At 39.5% G+C, this 18824-nt stretch overlaps 2 protein-coding genes across 5 annotated transcripts; both read right to left on the bottom strand.

Moving 5' to 3' along the window:
* Positions 1-1460: 1460 nt before the first annotated feature.
* On the bottom strand, positions 1461-3514 carry LOC100678102 (E3 ubiquitin-protein ligase MARCH3-like). The gene is made up of 6 exons (XM_003425859.5): positions 3252-3514; positions 3007-3171; positions 2747-2930; positions 2481-2655; positions 2079-2269; positions 1461-1733 (listed from the first exon to the last, which is right to left on the bottom strand). The coding sequence occupies exons 1-6, from the start codon at positions 3310-3312 to the stop codon at positions 1577-1579; spliced, it is 933 nt and encodes a 310-aa protein (XP_003425907.1). The 5' UTR covers positions 3313-3514; the 3' UTR covers positions 1461-1576.
* A 1907-nt stretch (positions 3515-5421) lies between these two features.
* Positions 5422-18731, bottom strand: LOC100114737 (formin-J). Of its 4 annotated transcripts, none has more exons than XM_031929485.2 (17): positions 17764-18247; positions 17304-17488; positions 17016-17228; positions 16787-16926; positions 16522-16709; positions 16306-16436; positions 16094-16237; positions 15678-16017; positions 15522-15600; positions 15254-15448; positions 14836-15000; positions 14523-14659; positions 14002-14439; positions 12171-13920; positions 10160-10572; positions 9016-9427; positions 5422-7684 (listed from the first exon to the last, which is right to left on the bottom strand). In XM_031929485.2, exons 1-17 carry the CDS (start codon positions 18040-18042, stop codon positions 7446-7448), a joined length of 5448 nt encoding a protein of 1815 aa, XP_031785345.1. In that variant the 5' UTR covers positions 18043-18247; the 3' UTR covers positions 5422-7445. The 4 variants fall into 4 exon arrangements, with proteins under 4 accessions (XP_031785345.1, XP_031785346.1, XP_032455080.1 ...); XM_031929486.2 differs by having other exon boundaries at positions 15678-16014; XM_032599189.1 differs by lacking the exon at positions 14836-15000 and having other exon boundaries at positions 15678-16014; positions 17764-18731.
* Between the last annotated feature and the right edge of the window lie 93 nt (positions 18732-18824).

The following is an 18824-nucleotide window of genomic DNA, read 5'->3' as shown; positions in this document are numbered from 1 at the left end:
ATACACGCGCGCACGCGCCGACTAAAATAAGCACGCTCGCGGAAACGTATCCAGAGCCAAGTAAAAAGTATCATTGACATCTGGCTCCAGCCCCGCGCGAAATATTAGAGCAGGCGCGCGCGGCTTCTTAGACTCTCGCTGTTTACATAATATATAGCAATGACATAAAGCCTGACGCTTACTCTGTCCGTGCAAAGCGCCGAGCGAAGGAATTATATTAATTCAAGCGGGCCATCCTTATACGAATGAATCGCTCTCATTTCGGACACACAAAGGGCCTCGCAGGCGACGAGTTAAGTTTCGCGCGTATAACGCACGAGAGGGGGGCCGTCGATTGTCTCATGCGGGCGCGTCGATTCGTCTTCTTCATATAGCAATTCTTGTACGTCGCCCGAAAATATAATCTCTTGAATCTCGGCGGCCTTTCACACATAACGAGCATAGGGAAAAAGACGACGTCGACTATATACCTACACCGCAGGGCTGCGCGGAGGGGAACGAGAGGCGCGTTCGCGGATTTTTTGCGTCTGGGGCCGGAGTAGTATACGCGTAAAACGGTTCTGCTGCTGCAGCGTGTGTGTGTGTGTGTCGCGAAAAGGGGTTTGGCGACCGAAATAACCGTCGCGAGAGTAGAGGGATATAGGGATTTTAACACTGGCACAGACCGCAAGGCGCGTCGCGGTGTATTTTAGCGCGAAACGAGCTGCATGCCGTATTTGCAGGAATAAAGCCCTCTGCGTAAATGCGAACGTTAAAATATTAAAACGACGTCGCAGCGACCGATAGTTCTTCGTCTGATGCTGCAGAGAGACGCTGCACTTCGACTTGAGCAGAATAGAGGGACCTTAATTGAGGGAACAATCAAGGAGGCATCCCCTGATGAAATGCAATTAAATAGCTCGCTCTCATTGTCCCGACGAACGCATGCGCCGCGTGGTAGACGATTAAAAAAAATAATCTACCATAGCAAAAAATTATTATCCTTTACCGGCGCAGCGGCAAACAAAGCGCGTTTGTACAACTGCGCGCATATTACATATACGGTACGATAGGGAAATAAGCGACGACAGAAATTATCGTCATCGCTTTCGTCGATAAACATCTCGGGCTCTCTCTCACACACACACACACGCGCACACGGGGCGAAACGATACTTCCCGGTATCGAGCGTATAGGGCGCTGCAGCCGCGTGAAAAAAAGTATTCTTACTTAGTGCACCGAAATTTCAACGCCGCGCCTATAAATACCTACGAATTTCAAGAGCGCGCGCGGCTCTCTCTCTCTCTCTCTCTCTCTCTCTCTCTCTCTCTACTACTACTACTACTCTTGAATACTTTCCCCGGCGCGGATGCTAAAATAACACCTTATTTCTTCCGCACCGGCTCGCTCTCCGAGTAAATACGCACGCGTAATTTGTACGTCGATGTGGAGCGTCCAATAAATTCGTTTTTTTTTTTAAATTTTTTTCAAGTCTTTGCTTGTTTATTGTGAGAGCGGGTCTTATTTTTTGTTGTTATCGCAGGCGCCGGTTGGCGGAAATCGGCCTCTATACAAAGCAAACAGCGGGCGATCAGCGCTAGATCATGTTGAAAATGTCTGGCAGATCTTCGTAAACATCCTCTTGCTGGAAATCGAGATCTTCGCTGCTCTGGTTCGCCAGGATGGGGCTATCGGGAACTAGCTGGACGATGAAGTTGCTCTGCCAGTACTGACGCCACCGACGGCCGTGCAATCTGCGATATGGTATATGAACAGGGTACGAATGTATTATTTTACATTAGCGCAAAGAAGCCGTACTGCGGAGTGATAAATTTCACTTTATTATTCGGATGCACGAGGAAAGGTATACATATAAGCCGATTTAATGGTTTCGGCTGAATTTTCGCAAGTACGTATATTTAGAAATCTATTTTCGGGAATCTTTACGACGCGGGAAGGTCATTATCCGTTAATTAAAGCGGTCGACTGCTTATATGCGCGTACGTGCTTTCGGAGTGGAAAAATGTCTGAGAACAGCCGTAAAAGCCAGCTCAGTGTGCATATAGCTATTCGAAGTTGCGTATCTCAGTTCAGCGTACCTTTGAAGCGTGAGCAGCCAACCCCAGTAGGCGACGAGCGTGAGCGAGCAGGTGGGCAGCATGGCAACGATGGTCCAGGGGATATCGCCTATCCTGTTCTCCAGGGCCATTTTCAAGGTCCTGGCGCATACGTAGGCGGAGAAGACGGCCAAGGGCGTCGTGACCACGAGGTAGAGCGAGTCCAGAAGCATCTGCGCGCCCGTGCTTACATTAGTCATTAAGGTCACGAGTAAAACGACGAAATTGAACGTTTTTCTCTCTTTTATTCCGAGTGGCTCGTATATAATTGCGACATTTCGCGAAATCAGTGAATCATCTAGCGGCCAAGTAGCAGAGAGCGAGGGCGTAAGAAAAGTGCGCCGAGTGGATGAATTGATGGAGGTATCGAGATGAGGGATATACTTGGCGGGTGGCGACAAAGGTCTTGATCCAAATGAGGATGCTGCGGAGGATCCCGTGGCGAGGCACCCGGATCGTCGCGTATCTGTATCCGCAGAGCTCGCAGCGAGTGTGCCCGGACTCGGTCAGCCAGCGCTCGAGGCACTTGGTGTGCACCAGGCCTACTGTGCCACGGCATCTTGAGCAGAAAAAAAACGAGAATTATATTTTAATCAGACCATGTCCCTCCAAACTGCGCTAATTTATTTTGAAAAAATGTGCGTACATACCTGCAGGCGGAAACCAGTAGGCCAAGATTGAGGTTGCAGGATGAGGTTCGGCTGCCGGCGTTAGGGTTGGCGTCTCGATTTCCGTGCTCGCCTAAGAAGCTCTGAGTCGACCTTGAATTTCCCATGTGGCAGATTCTGCATATGTCATTGTTGCTGCTGGTGCTGCTCGTCGTGGCAACGTCGTCTGCTCGATAAGTTTTAAAGAACGTAATAACGATGCAAAAACTATAACCAGTAACAACGCATTGTTTATACAATACCGTTGATCTTGTCGACAAAATCTGCCTTCTTGGCGAAGCCCCTCGCAGACTTCTCTCTGGGCTGAACCTCCGTAACGCCATCGTCGTCGTTCGTCTTGTCCCGATGGTTTGGGTTTCGCTGAACGCTGCCACACGAAGCCGAGACTTCCGAAAACGTCTCGTACGCTGCCGCGGTTCGCAAAAACACGCACGAATTATAGTCTCGTTCGATTTTTCAAAACAATATAAGCTACACACGCGCTAACCTATCGCCTGGATTTCTTCCCCCTCGGTGTCGGAAAGCGGCGATTCCCCGTGCAGCGACATCAAAACCGAAGCTCAAGCATGTTCGCCATCGGCGCAGGTCTAAGCACTTCTTCGTACACCCGTGTCGGTGTATATGGAACTTGTCGATTTACTAGCGCACGACGCGTTCACGTCTGCCGATAGCCCAAAGAAACTGTCATCGCGACGCTGCTCTCTTTTCGTCGACACTTATTATTTCACGTGAAGTCAGTAGGTAATCAGTCAGTCGCTGAGAGCAAATGAGAGGGAAAGAGAGAACCGCGCGGTGGCAGATTAACGACCTGCGCGCAGGGTAATAATATTTTCAAGACGAAAATAACTGCTGCTCTGGTGCAGCGCGTAAAGGGGCACTGATCTCGCGCCTATAGTAAAAGCACCTGCTGGACGTGTTATATGCGCTTATATTATTAATCCGAGCGGCACCAGAAGGGCCGAATATACATGTATAAATATGCACGCGCCGCGAGGACGTGTATCTATAAAGATGGTTTAATTTAGACACGCACGCGCGCGGCAGCCGCTCTCTCTCTCTCTCTCTCTCTCTCTCTCTCTCTCTCTCTCTCTCTCTCTCTCTCGCATCACAGTGGAACCAAAAAGAGATTCGAAGCACGCGCGCTTTTTGTGTTCCTTTAGCTCGCCCAGGAGAAATTCGAAATATCTCGCAAGTGCATTTTTGACATAATCTAGTATGCGCTTTTAAAATTTTCGTCGAGTTCTCAATCGAACTGATAATCAGCTCATAGAACGGATGTACCGAATTTCATAAAACTCGAATATATCCAAGTATTCATAACGGTCGGACAAATCAAAAAGCCCATAGAAGATGAAAACAAAAGGCGCATTATTACGGGAAGAAGGCGGATAATAGCCGTGTCTGAATGATGGTATATCGTTTGCGCGCGCATTAGAGTATATATGCGCGTGCGGAAGTTTACGTCGATTGTATAAGCGCTCTTTGATTTGTCCGCGGCGCAGCGAACAACGTCGCGACTCGCATATCCCGTTTAGATTGCTGATCTATCGACTTCCTGGAATCAATACTGAATTTGAACTATAAGCCGCAAATATATTCTTCTAAAAATAAATCTTGTACCCAAACGCTTGCCTATGAAATACGATTCAATCAATTATCAAATTTATCCAAAATACAAAAACATTTGAAATCTAATACGCCGCGCACGCACTGTTTTCAAAATACACAATCGAAAAGCGAAGAGCAAAGGAAGAAGACTCACTAAAAGCACGCGCGGCGCAGGTTTGGGAGCGGCGCGGCGGCGACAGCAAGGGTAAACAGCCTCTCGAAAGTCAGGTCGTCGCCGCGCGCGTATCCCATGCTAAAGCCGCAGCGTAATTTTAGAGCCGCTGCAGAATGCATTTGCTTCCCGCTGGTGACATCCGTCGTCGTCCAGCGGCATTACGCTACGCGCGTATTATACATACTATACAGTATACTCACGCGTCTCTCCCGCGATTAACTGAGATTTCTCGCTGCGTGGCTGTTCTCAATTAAAGCGGCTTCGTTTTAAAAGCGCCTCATGCCCGCCCTCGCGGTATACGCAGCGCAGGAGAGAAAATATAAAAACCGTCTGTAGTTTGGAACTCGACGTCTTTTCAATTTGATTCACTGAGGTTGACAATGCGTAAGCTTATGTTCCTTTCGACATAATTAGTGTTACAGAGGTACAGTGCAGCAGTGGATGTGAAGTATTGCAAATAGACTTTGACTCGAGCAGAGGTTCATTTCAGGATACATAATAGTCTCCGAGATGCATGTAACAGGCGCATTGTATCGAAATTTGGTTGAAGCCGGGCTCTGACTTTTAGAATTACGCCATTCAGAATTTAGAAATGCAAAGATATTACAAGCTTTGATTGGCAAAAATAAAAATTTTAGCGCACAGCAGTTCTCGATTAATAGCTTATTACTTGGTTTATTAGTTGGAGTTTGAATTTTAAATGATTGAAAAGGAAAACACGAAATCAAAAATGCGATTTGAAGAATTGAAGTTAGTAATGTTAATCGCAATAGGCATCATTTTTGTATACAAACTTTATTTATAATTTATAAACCAATACTAAAATGAAGGATCGTGGGCAGTGTTGAAAAATCAATATATGTGAGTCAATAAATTTTAAGTTTTTCACGAAATGTATCTTTCTGTATGAAAAGCTATGCTATAATACAATTTTATTTACTAAGAACTATTATGAAATGCCAACAATGAGTTATCCTTATCTTTCCGTCAGTAGTAAAGCTCTTTTTAAAGCCAATACATCATTTTCAGTCCGTAAGTTATTCATCTCTTTTTCCCTAACGAAAATGTACATTATTTTTAAAATTCAAGAGTGACTGTGTGTCTTTTCGCGCGCGCGTGTGTGTGTAAATATGCTCTCTCTCTCTCTCTCTCTCTCTCTCTCTCTCTCTCTCTCTCATTAAAATAATTTGTCATGTATATATGTACACAACTTAACATTACTTAAGTCTATACTATTTCTTTTTCATGCCAAATCGCCATCATTGCAAGTCTTCTTTTTAACTTTTTTAAATATCGCATTTTTATTCTCTCTTCTTCTGTTAAACCTTTTAGAAATTTAAAGCCAAGGTAATAATAAATATTAAGTCGCGTGAATCTTATTATCTAAATCTTTTTCTAAAATTATAACATGCTGCTAATATGTAGAAAGAAAGTATCAAAATGTATCTAACTTTATCAATCGATTTCATCTTCTTTAAAGCCATATTGACTGGTCTTATAGTTATACATATATAGGATCCAAAGATCGTATTTTTCGAAAATTCTAGTATAAGTCATTATTATATAGTAATAAGTTTCATTGTTATTTATTGAAGGTGAACTAACAATGTATTCAAGAGCATAAAGATCGCAAGATGAAAATATGTTCGAATTGTTATAAATGTAGCTTAATGGTTTTTAAATTATATAAATGTACTTGCAGTCCCATGCATGTGTAAATTACACGTACAACATGTATAGTACATACGTCATACATACACACTCAATCGAGAAGATTTAATGAGGGAACCATCATGCGCTATCTACGAACTGACTGAATATGTTTGTCAACTCTTTTATAAGAAATCTTACATGAAAATAAACTTAACTAAAGTACCTTATTCGAAATGTGTCGATCGAGAGTACCTAAAAAAATAATTTTAACAAAGCTCTAATGACACTCTCAATCGGACAAATTTGTAAATTATACATATATACACAGATAGCGCACCTTGACTCGCTCTCTTGATTTCCACGTGCCGCAAGAAATTCGAAAGTCATGTGTATTTAGTTTATAATATAACAGATTATTAAATAATAAATATAAACAGCGGGACATTTGCTGCCTTTGCGTCTTCCAATACATAAGACAAAAAGGTCACTTTTACAAATGATTATAATGTAAGTAAGTGCATGATTGTATGAAAATCCCGAATACAAGAACAGCTCTTTTCATACGGAAATATTAATTATGCGTATTATCAGAGTATAGTATTTCCGTGGATTAAAAAAGTCACGTTTTTCGTCGCGATAATAAAAACGTTTGCTCCATTCTTAAGATTTATATAAAATGTTTGAAAACCATAGCGTGACCATACCGTCGTAGTCAACATCATCGTCTTTCTAATTATTATCATCCGCGTTGACATTATCATCATCATTAAGCATTTTGCACGAATAAACATATCAGATATTGCATTTAATATAGCAAATACAAAAAGCAGAAGAAAAAGTTTGGCGCAAGTATTTCTTCGTTTTTAACTTACGCGCATCTTTTCGTCGCTTATGGCAGTTATAAGTTAACATTCAAAAAGTACGAGAGAGAGAGAGAGAGAGAGAGAGAGAGAGAAGAGAGAGGAGGAGGGATGAGAAGCGCGGGAAATGGAAAGTAGGTAAAAGATTGGAAAGAGTTTTTAAAATTACAATAATGCACTCTTTCATTATAACAAATGGAGTGTCTCGATAAGCGAAAACTCGCTAATTGCATTGTTCCTGAGGTACAACTAATTAGTCATTTTCAGAAAATCAAGGCACTCAATCGGAGTCTTCCAAGTAAACACAAAAAGTATAACGAATAAAGTGGTAGAATAGGTGTGTCTATGTATATGTCATCAGGCGAAATTAGTCGTGGTGTTCATTTTATATGGCTGCGACGACGGCCGCTGGCTTTGCCGCGGCGGAAGCTGACGTCGATGTTGAAGAGCTCGAGGACGACGACTTCTTCTTTAGAACGATATCCTTGATATTGAGGTTGACCTTCTCTTTGCGGGGCGGCGGAACAGATTGGAGGCAGAAGCGCTTGAAGGCCTCGAGCTCGCGCTCTGCATCGTCCATCTCGCCATCTTCGAGGTCTATGTCTTTCGGCGTGAATACGCTCTCTGCAAAAGACACCGACTCTGTATACCCTCCCTTATGTTTACCCTCTAACCCGACATACTATACCATACTAAAAAATAGATCAAAAAGCAACACCATGACCGACATCCATTTCTTACAAAATTTGGCTAATAAAATATAGTTTTTAAATCTAATTTATTGAAATTTTGAAATGAAAACAAGAGACATTGCATGCGAATTGGGAATTCACATGACGCTCTGGAATTACTCACTTCAAAACTTGACACAAAAAAAAATAATGACAATAAAGCATCTCGAATATTTCGTTTTAATCCAATCAATTTTATTCGTTTATAAAAATTGTAAAGAACTAATTTATTATTTTCATGAAATTTCCCATTCGCATCAGTGTTGTTTTAGCATCTAGTCTTATACACTTATGCATTTTTCACCCATTCAAATTTATTTACTTAAAGCTTTAAAAAAAATCTGAAACAGTGCGGTAGAGTAGAATCAGGGAAGAGATAGAAAAAAGAGAGAGAGAGAGAGCGAAGGAGGCATCTGTCGCACATTTGTCGCGTGCACACCATAAGACGATGCAAAACCCTTCTCTATTTTAAGCGCGCTGCTATATACGTCGAGCTAATACTCGCAAAAAATATTCTAGTCTGCAAAAATCGTTTCTTCTACATTTTTGTTCGTTTGTGTTTGCTCTTTCGTAATATTAACCAAATTAATATGAAAATAACATGAAAATTACGAACTGATGGTTTTTTGTTGTTAAGGTCGGTAAAAAATATGCAATATGATAAAATTTGAATCGTTTGATTCTAAAGTTGTAAATAAATATCTGACTGAAGGATGCATTTTCATGTACAGAACCAATTTTGAAAAATTCTTGTAAAATGTTTGATCTTTATTAAAAATATTAATTTACATACATCCGAGTCAATGTAGAGAAAAAGTTTGTTAAATTGCTGTATAATAACGCTGGTTTAAAATGACCAGTTTAACGTTTATACTTTGTACTAATTGTGCATCTTGCATTAAACTATTATTAGTCTTATAAGATTAAATAATACGATTTTTCTAAGACCTAGTATCACATGTAATTTCTTTAAAAAAAATTGAATAGTCTATTTACTACGAAAAAATATTGCTGAGGTTTGAACGGAATTTAAAAAAAAAATGTAAATAGTCTAAAAACTTATGAAAATCTGAACTCAAATAAAAGTACTGTTATCATAATTTACGATACGATGTATAAAATAAAAATGTCAGAAAGCAATTCACAGTGAAAAAGTAATAACAAAAAGTCGCCTTTTAACAATGCTTGAAAGGTTTTTTTATCGTAATTAGTTGCTTTTCTCACCAAGGAAAGTCAAGTCATCGCCGCCAGATCGCACTCCGTTTCCTCGTTTCTTCTTCTTATTGCGACTCTTGGCGTTTCCATTGACTCTTGGTTCCTCAACTTGTTGATGTTGCGATTGAATATGCTGTTGCTGATCAACATTCCTAATTTTTGTCAATGTAACACTAGTGCCCTTCAGGTTGATACCATTTTCCGGAATGTTAGGTGATTGACCATTAGTTACTTTGCTAATCTGAATGCTCGAGAGGCCGTTGTTGAAAAGTGTCGATGAGCTCGACGCTTGTTCGTGAAAGGATGGCTGAGCAAGTCTCCTACGAAGCTCAGCAATATCTGATGAGAGTGGCATTCCGTTTGAGCCTCTAGCGGTAGCCGCCAAATCACTGCTGTTAGTAATAAAGTTGTTGTGGCTTGGCTAAAAACAAAACGTTTTGATTTCGTTTACTTAATCAAAATTTTTAAAACATGAATCTGCATGTCAGGTGATGTAATTAACAAATTAAGGTAGTTCACTGGAATATTAATTTTCTTAGGATATTGCACAAACTTTGTTTATATGTTCAATTAAGTATCCTCTACAACGTGGTATTTTTTTACTCCCAAGCGACATTATTTTTAGAGATATTCAATCTTGAAATTTTGTATTTTAACATGGAAAGCCTATACCGAGACCGAATTTTGAGGATGTTTAGTTGAATTGCAAAGCGAGTTTTCTTAGAACATTTTTTAAAAACTAGCTTATGCTGTAAAATAGCAATATAAATCATGGAGAAAAAGTTGGATAGGGTAAACGAGGCTTTTTTTTAAGATACAACAATTCAAAGTTTTCATCCCATGCTATCAGTATATCTATATAGGTGCGCAGTGTTTCTCCCGCTTACAAGTTTTGAGAGTATTTTATACTCTAAACAATTTATATCACTATTCTAATGTTTGATAGTAAGAATTGTAAGGTTTTGTCATTAGATAACACTGTATAATATCTTAAAAAAGGAATTTTCTAATAAAAACCCTAATTGAGCACCACTGCAGCTGGTAAACTACCTTAAATGAGAAGTTTCTTTCGACTAAAAGAAACTTAACATTTAACGATGTACTTGTGACGAAGTATGATTCTAAGTACTCAAAAAATTGTACTGACACTTACCCTTTCGCTCGGTGCTGTTGTGCCTTTCACAATGAACTCAGGCTTAGGGGGTGGCTGCAGACCTGCGTTTATGGCTTGTTGAAGCGCTGGACTACGAATTGTCACCATACCGTTTTCGGCAACTCTGATAATTGCAGCCTGTTGCGTACTTGGCTCCATTTTTGGCGGTGGCGGGCCGAATGCTGGATTTCTTATGGTCACCATGTTCGTCGTCGGATTGTGAAGGATGCGAGCCGGTTCCACATTCATGTAGTCGCCTGAGTTTTGCTGCTGGGATACCTGTATTCTGTTGCCCTGTAGCGATTGAAGGCTGCTGCTGGATTTATCGTTGTTTCCTGCAGCTCCGTTCTTATTCTTCTTTTTCTTCTTCTTTTTTGACGAGGACGTTTGACCATTTATATCCTTCGGCGCGTCTGTAAATGATTGAAAGCTTGGTTCAATTGAGAATTCGTAGACAGCACAGGTTGGGCTGTTAACTACACTGTCCATCAACCCTGGAAAATTAAATCGGTTCGTGTTTTCCAGCCCCTAAAATAGCTGAGAAAACAGCAACAAGTGCACAGTGTTCATATTAATAATAAATTATTGCCATTTCAACGATAAATTCGATTATCGCTCAATTTCTAAGCTCAAATTTCTTTATCAAAGGGCGCGGTATCGCCCCGATGGCAAGTCTAGAATTCGAGGATTGGGCTTTACCAAGCGAACCTTCAACGCCCTGACTTTTAGTCGTGCTTAATCATTAGTCTAAAAAAGTTTATTAGCCTCTTGTAGTATACTTAATTTTTTTAAACAGTACATTAAAGGCTCGTTGAGGTTTTATCAAAGAAATAGCAAGTGTCTTATGCACTCATATAAAACAAATCAATTTCGTACTCCAGCACAAAAAAATTAGAAACATCACTTTTTCCTAAAGTCTCCTTAATACACATTTTTTTAGATAAGATTCTTAAAAACTGACCGCCGGTAATATTTATGCAGTAAGATAACAAACGTATAATTCAATTAACAGACCAGACCCAGTATAACAAAAGAATAAGTATGACGTTTGCTGTAAAATAACAGAAATGATGATAAATCGTTGATATCGAATTATAATTTGGTATGCATTACAGGAAAGGTACAAAAATCGGTAAACACGTAAATCGGTAGTCGGCTAAATGGCAAATTTTTACGTGATACACATTACTGTCAGTTATATTATATTTTATACAAAAAAAGGAGTGTATCGAAAAATTCATAATTTTCTATCTTTAATTCAAGCTAAATTTTTTTAACTGTAAAAATCCGGTACAAAGTGAAATAGTTGCCAAAATCCATATAAAATGCATAAAAAGTCATAATGCTAAAAAAAAAACTCTAGCAGCTCTTATGGAATTTTAATAAAAAATAATACTTTTGATAATGCACACACACACACACACACACACACACACACATATAAATAGAAAACGTTTGTCATACAGTTGAGTTCGATTGCAAAATGCCTACGTTTACCAAGCCCAAAAATTTAATTCAGTATTACATGTTGTGATAAAAAATTAATTAATTTATCTAAACCAGGTTCGAGGTGGAAATTGAATTTCATTTAAATCACACTTATCGTAATGTACTATTGATAAATAAATATGTATCAATCAATGTATCAATATATGTACTATTGATATTTATCAATAGTACATTACGATACGTGTGACTTAAATGGTTCTTTTTTACATGGCGCAGTTGGCATCCGAGCGTAGCGAGGGCGCTAAGCGCCGTGTATAACTGAACCATTTAAGTCAAGAGTATCGTATAAAATTTTATAGCACAAACTGCTAAAATTCACAAGTCTCGCCTATTCGTGACTATAATAGTCCTTATTTGCACCGTGAGTTTAGCGCACGAGCGTAGCGAGTGTGATAAACATAGTGCAAAAAAGGAATACTTTAGTCACAGATAGGCGTGACTTAACAGCGGATTTTAGCCACACTGTGCTATAAAAATATACAAAAGTATATCATACACTAACCTTTATCCATATTCTTAGGAATCAAATCTTGCTTAAGCCTTCCAGTATCAACGACAATAACATTTCCAGTACCCTGTGGAGGACCATAATTTGATGACTGAACACCACTCATTGGTGCTGCAATAATCGTAGTCTGCTTTGGCGTATTAGCTGGTTTCGGAGGACTCGACGACTTTAATTGCAAAGGTTTTGCTGGTGCATTAACTTTTGTTATAGTAATGCCTGGTGGAAGCTTCAGATTTTCAATATTAATACTAGATGGTACATTGCTTGTAGTTTCTCTGTAATAACTATTAAACGAGGAATCAAGTTGCTCTCTCTTTTGATTTTGCACAGTCTCAGTGTTCTGTTTCTGTTTAATTGATGTATTCTGAGCTACTATTGAAACTTTTTGATTATCAATCTTGTTTGAGACAGCACTCTGATTGACATTATTGGAATAAGGTGTAGTTTTGCTCATCTTTCCAGAATTAGATTGGTTATTATTGTTAGTTTTCTTCTGATTCTGATTCTGATTTTGATTTTTATTAGATTTTGCATTTTTTATATGAACAGTAGATTGCTGTTGTTGAAGCTGTTGTTGCTGATGCTGTTGTTTTTGCTGCTGTTTTTGTGCAGTAGATTGAATGAATTCACTTGTACTCACTTTGTTTCCTTTATTAGTCTTTTTGTTTGATGCACTAGCTCCTTGTTTAGGAGGACTTTCATGTGTAATTTGTTTAATATTCTCTTTGTTATCGGTGTTTTTTTTATCTTTTTTAGATTTTGTACTTTTGGTTTCGACATTAGTATTTAATTGCTGTCGTACTTTCTGTTCCTCTTGCTGCTTTCCGTTTTTGGATTTATCTTTAGCAGATTGTTGTTGCTGCTGCTGTTTTACATTTTTTGAATCCTGCTTTTGAGCTGATTCAGATTTAACACTGAGATTATTATTTTGTGATTGTTGTGATTTGTTGTGTGTACCTTGCCCTTGCTGTTGCTGGTTAGTAGAATTGTTAGCCTTATTCTTCTTCTTTTTACCACTCGTAGAAGTTTGCTTTTCTCCATCTGAATCTTTTGTTTGTCCATTAATTAGAGTAAACAAAACTCTATCTTCAGCTGGGGTCTGTCCCTTTAAAGTTATCGTTACCGTAGGCTCAGCATTGTTCGATTCCATGACTCGTTTGATTGTGACAATTTGTAACTGATTGTCTGAGGAAGTAGGGGTAGCTGTTGTTGGCTGCTTACTCTCAATCTCTTTTTTAAGTGCTTCTTGTTTTTCCATTTCCCGCCTTAATTTCCTTCTCTCTTTCTTTGTTAAATTGCTGAGAAAGGGCGGAGAATCAGTAACAGCTGTCTTAGGAAACGCAGGCTCAGCAATCTTCCCGGAAGATTTGAATTTTGCAGTATTACAACTGTGTTCATTTTCTACATTAGCAGTCTTTTTCTTTGCGTTTTCCGAAGTAGGAAGCGACGCTAATGTTAACGGAGTATTTTTAGCTTTAGCATTAATGTTTTTCGTACTGTTACTCGTGGTTTCAATACTCTTCTTCTTAGACGCAATATTTGTTGATTTCGTTACCGTAAACGTTGATCGAGGTCCCGACGTAGGAAGAATCGATACTTCCGGCAACTTCTGTTGTGAAGATATTTTTTGAGTTTTCTTTTGCGGATTTACTACTGTTATCGTAACTTCCGGCGTTTTCTTTTGCAGTTCTAATAGTTTTTGTTTATCTTCTTCCGCTTTTTCCTTTTTTTGCTTTTCTTCGAGCTATAAATATAATTTAAAAATGTTACCTCCGATGTTCTGGCTATTAAAAAAATTCATTTTAAAAATGTAAAGTACACTTACCTTCTTTTGTTTTTGTCTTGCTTTCTTTTCGGCTTTCTTCGAGTCTTTTTTGCCGCTTTGATTACCTTCAATAAACTCAACGGCAGCTTCTATATTCCAAAGATCTTCTTTTGGTTTGACCGGGGGAACGGTTGGGGCAGCTGTGGTAGGTATATTTACAACCCTAGAAGCCACAACTGGAGCAGCTTTTGAGGTTTTTACAACAGGCGTATTTGATCTTGACGTTGGATTAGGCAGTATCGCTGAATCTACATTTGTAATTGTTGACGATGTTGACGAAGACGATGATAATGACGAAGATGACGATGACACTTCAACGGAATTCTTTGCATGAGGATTACAGGCAGCTTTGCACACCTTTGCTTTTTTCTTTGACAGTATCTGTCGCAGCCTTTCACGCATCTCGTTATAGTTTCTACTAACTGGAGCCACTGACGGCTAATAAGAAATATTTCGATAAATACTTAAAACAGTATTTTCGTATAAATAAAATTAAAATAAATTGCTTAGTAGCCACTCACCACACCGTGACCAAACACCTCACAGTAACAACAATCGCAATGACGACTTGGATCTCTGGGAGTCGGACTGTTTGTCGCTGAACAGTCTTCATGGCTACTTCCAGAATCTGAACAATCACCATTCTCCCCTGGACTCACTAAAACATTTTACAATTTCAGCTACGACGTATCACAAAAATCACACTCGAGATAAAATTATGACTGTGAGAAATAAAAATAACCCAATAGTTCATATATATCATGGCTTTAACATAATGCACTATTTGGCAACAAAATTTAAAAAATAAATAAAAAATAATTTGAATGTATTTACAATCACTGGTCGATAATCGCTTTATATGTTCGACTAGGTGCTGCGGTTTAGGACATGTTACTGCTGCTGATTGATGATTGTTATGACCTACATGCGTTCGATGAGGACCAGAGGATTTTATTACAGCATTCGATAAGCTTCCGTGCAAATGAGAATGAGAAGAACCTGTGCAACATTGACAAAAAATTTTGGCACACGATAACGTCTCGTTTAGAACTCAGCTAATCTCGTTTTTAATCATTATTTATTTGAATTTATTGTTTGCTGCACTTTTACAATTTAATACCAATGTATACTGAATGAATGAATGGATGAATGAATAAAGTTTACTTCATTTAAGCAATACTAAATGAATACAACTATAGAAGAACCTACAAGTTTTAGTAAATTTTGAAAAGTATTTATTTTTAATACTCACATCTACCTGGATGGTGATGACGATGCAATTGATTTTGGTTATGAGGATGGGTTGAATTAGTAGTTTGCGTCGTGGAGTGACGAGTTTGTGTTTGGGCCGTCTGAGCAGTTGTAGTTTTCGGAACATTTTTCATCGGCTCTTTGGAAGGGTCGTTAATTTCATCGGATTCATTGCTTTCAGGTGCTTGTGGAGTCCCTAAAAATAATAATTTTAGTTGATTTATTATATTATGCAGATATGTATATTAAAATATAATGTTTTTTTATACCTTTCAGATTATCAGGTTTGAAATTGAAGTGATTTACTGTTGGATTCAATTGAGGTTCGTGGAACTTTTCTTCTTTAAGCTAATTTAAAAAATATGAATAAATTTTTTACTGACAAGAATTAACCACTTATCTAAAATGACATGTGAAAAACTTACATTCAGCACTAATTCAGCGGTGACATTATTAGGATGACACTTGCAAGCTAATCTCTCGCAAGAAACAGATTTATTAATGCCATCTTTTAGTGTCTTGTCTAAACAAGAAGAATAACATTGCTTCTCTAGAATAGCATTCCTCTCCATAGTTTTTTCAACCTCTTCTACAGGAGATGATAAAGTTAGAGCTTCTACCAAATCAGCTAACCTTTGTTGAGGAGACTTTTTCCAGTCACTGAACATACTTTGTATTTCAACAGCATTAGAAATAGAACACACATGAAATCTAGAATCTGGTTCCAGAATCTGCTCCGGAACTTGTTCAGTTTCAACAATGCTGCTACCAAACATAATTTCATGGGCAATCACTTTAAAAATGATATATATTTTATTGTTTAAACTAAAAAAAAACTAACCTGTCATCTACTTCCTTTGATAATACTATTTTGCTACTTAAATCAATGCTAGGTGTTGGTTGGCCAAGCTTTAATTTTTGATCAAAGTCTTCCCTCAGTTTCTTCATTACTGTACCAGTTACTGAACCAGTTACTTGTTCTGCACTGTAAGATAATTTTGTATTAAACAGAATCAAAATTAGTAGAAAAGATGATACACTTAAATTGCTTACTTATATTTGTCAATAAGTCGTTCAATTTCAGGACACAGGGATCCAATTTTCGTAATTTCATCATCAAATGCGAGGTAGCGGTGAACAAGGTAGTGATACTCTGAACCCTTTACTGGCAAATGTTTTCTCAACTATAAAATATCAAATTTAAAGTTTACCTTTACAAAAAAAATTTCAAATGCCTTTTATACGTAACTGGGTGACAAAGAAACTTACCTGTCCAATAAAGGGAGGCAAGTTATTTTGTATCAAAGGATCACTATAAACGTAGTTTTGATACAAACTCTTATTAATGTAACTCCACGTCAGGTTTACTTTACTAAAAAGTTCCTTTTGTAAAGGCTCTAGCAAATCAGAAATATGTACAGCCGTTGCTAATAACGCCTCATATCCATCAAGTAGCTCTGTTATAAATAAAAGGATTCATTAAGTAAATAATACTGTAAAGAAAAATTTATAAAAAATTAGTAAGTATGCTTACTTGTTAGAAAAACCTCAGCTAGATTCTCAATACTGCGATCATACAGAAGAGTCAACAATTGAACCTTTACACCTATCACAAACTCTTGTGCCTGACCTACCAGCCACATAAATAAATGATAAGGTACCCTTTCACATAATCTAGAATATGAAAAAAGAAACAATGGGATGTTATTTGAACAACATTTTTAAGTGCAAATGATATAGGAATTAACAACGAAAAAGCTTACAAAGCTACAGAAGCTCGAAGCTCTGTAATGTTCTCTGCGGATTCCGAGTCTAGAGGAGGATTTGGCGAATAAGGCAGTGGTGTCTTCACTGAATTTTCAGAAAATCCAGAGCTTTCTATGAACCAATTGAACGTGTAACGAATATACTGCCTCAAGTCCATACCAAGACGCCTTAACTTCATCATTTCCTGTAGATCCTTTGCTGACAAGTCTCTGCAAAAATTTACATCTCTGGTTACAAGAAAATCAGATCAATGCTCTGTTCACAAGAAAGATAGATCCAAGTACTTTTTCTTCCACTTGCAGTCTTCACAGTTACATAAATCACCATCACTGTAGTCAACAGTGGCACCAATACCCTGGCTCTGCTCATTATTTTTCAAACTCGCATTGACTTCCCTGTTTTCAATGGCATCATTACTGCCATTGGATTCCACCTTTTCCGATAAGCGATCCTCTTGCACTGCTATTTTCTGAAAATCAAAGTATATACACCCTCAGTATTCAGCAGGTATAAGCAGCCAATGATGATGTTCGTCACACATGTCATACAGTTATGCACGGATAAATCAGAGCACAGTTGCTCTGTATCCAAAGCCATTGTTTGTTTTCATTTTTGTTCTGGCCAGATATTTTTATGAAGCATCAAAGTCAATGTCTTCATCTCTTTCTCCGCACATAGCCAAACTACAGCTGAGCAATTCAACATAATAGAGCAAAACAGAGTCATGGATGAGCAAATGCTTACCTCTTGCTCTGCCTGGGGAGTAGGAAGTCGTGAAGCCTCGAACCTTTGACAGAGCGCAGCAGGCACGTCAAGGCTGGGCAGCGGGGGCGGCGGCTCGGGTTGTGCCTGGGCAGCCGCGTCTCCGATTGTCGGTGGCGGCGGCGGCGCCTCGTCGTCATCCTTGTGTTGCTCCTTGGTGAGGACGTCGCCCATGCTAGCGGTGCTCTCTGCTTCGGTCGACGACGACGGAGTGCTGCCAGTGAGTAGCCTGCTCTCCGCGGCCTCTCGCTCGCTGCTCATTCTACCCGGGCCGACAGGGCTTGGCGATGATAAAGGAGAGCCGGTGATGCTGCTCTCGTCTGACTGCTACGGCGGAAAGCCCGAATGCAGGTTGCTCCGGGGGGTTGTTGCGACTTGCGCGGAGCACAAGCGATATGCAAGCGCAAGTGTATAAGTAGTGGGTACTTATATATAGCCGTGCGGGCAAGTGTCCTTTCCTTTCGGTTGGCACGCCGCGCGCGCGTCTCGCGAGCGAGGGCCCGAGGGGGTTATAGTTATCGCGGCTGCTGCTTGTCTGCGGCTGCGGCTACGGCTGCGGCGACGACGAGGTCGAGGTCGACGACTCGTCGGCAGCTCATAGGGCAGCTCTCCTTCTCTCTCTCTGTTTTTCTGCCCTGTCGCCTCTTCCTCTCGCGCGATGACTGTATGTTGTATGTATGTAGGTACAGTGCTGCAGCCCAGCTCTCTTTCTGCTCTATCTCGCTCTCTGCAGTCTGCACTCTCCGTTCCTCAATCCTCGCTCTTTCGGTCTCGTGAGTAGCGTGTCCGGTTCGTCTCTACTACGAGTTACGACCTGAGCACTACTTACGGCTCACCTATACCTGTATACTCGCGCTGCTGCAGCAGCACTCACAACAGCACATGCTATCAACGCACTGCACTGCGCTCTCTTCTCTTCTACTCGGCCACTCGCGGGCTCATTTCATTTTGCTTAGGTTCAGGCCGTTCACGGTATACTTGGTACTTTATACCTATATATTACGTACGTACATACGTATACTATATACTACTCGCTCGAATAT

Source organism: Nasonia vitripennis, chromosome 4 (genome assembly GCF_009193385.2).
Source record: "Nasonia vitripennis strain AsymCx chromosome 4, Nvit_psr_1.1, whole genome shotgun sequence".
NCBI classification, from domain to species: Eukaryota; Metazoa; Arthropoda; class Insecta; order Hymenoptera; family Pteromalidae; genus Nasonia; species Nasonia vitripennis.
The sequence above is the reverse complement of the archived record's forward strand: the minus strand, read 5'-3'. Positions and strand labels throughout refer to the sequence as shown.

Coding starts and splice junctions, on each gene's coding strand:
- LOC100678102 (XM_003425859.5), bottom strand. CDS start 3,312: ATGTCGCTGCACGGGGAATCGCCGCTTTCCGACACCGAGGGGGAAGAA. Junction 3,172..3,251: donor GGAAGAAATCCAGGCGATAG/GTTAGCGCGTGT, acceptor GAACCGCGGCAG/CGTACGAGACGTTTTCGGAA. Junction 2,270..2,480: donor CCTTTGTCGCCACCCGCCAA/GTATATCCCTCA, acceptor ACGGGCGCGCAG/ATGCTTCTGGACTCGCTCTA.
- LOC100114737 (XM_031929485.2), bottom strand. CDS start 18,042: ATGAGCAGCGAGCGAGAGGCCGCGGAGAGCAGGCTACTCACTGGCAGC. Junction 16,238..16,305: donor CGACTTATTGACAAATATAA/GTAAGCAATTTA, acceptor ATTATCTTACAG/TGCAGAACAAGTAACTGGTT. Junction 15,001..15,253: donor TCATCACCATCCAGGTAGAT/GTGAGTATTAAA, acceptor AATGTTGCACAG/GTTCTTCTCATTCTCATTTG.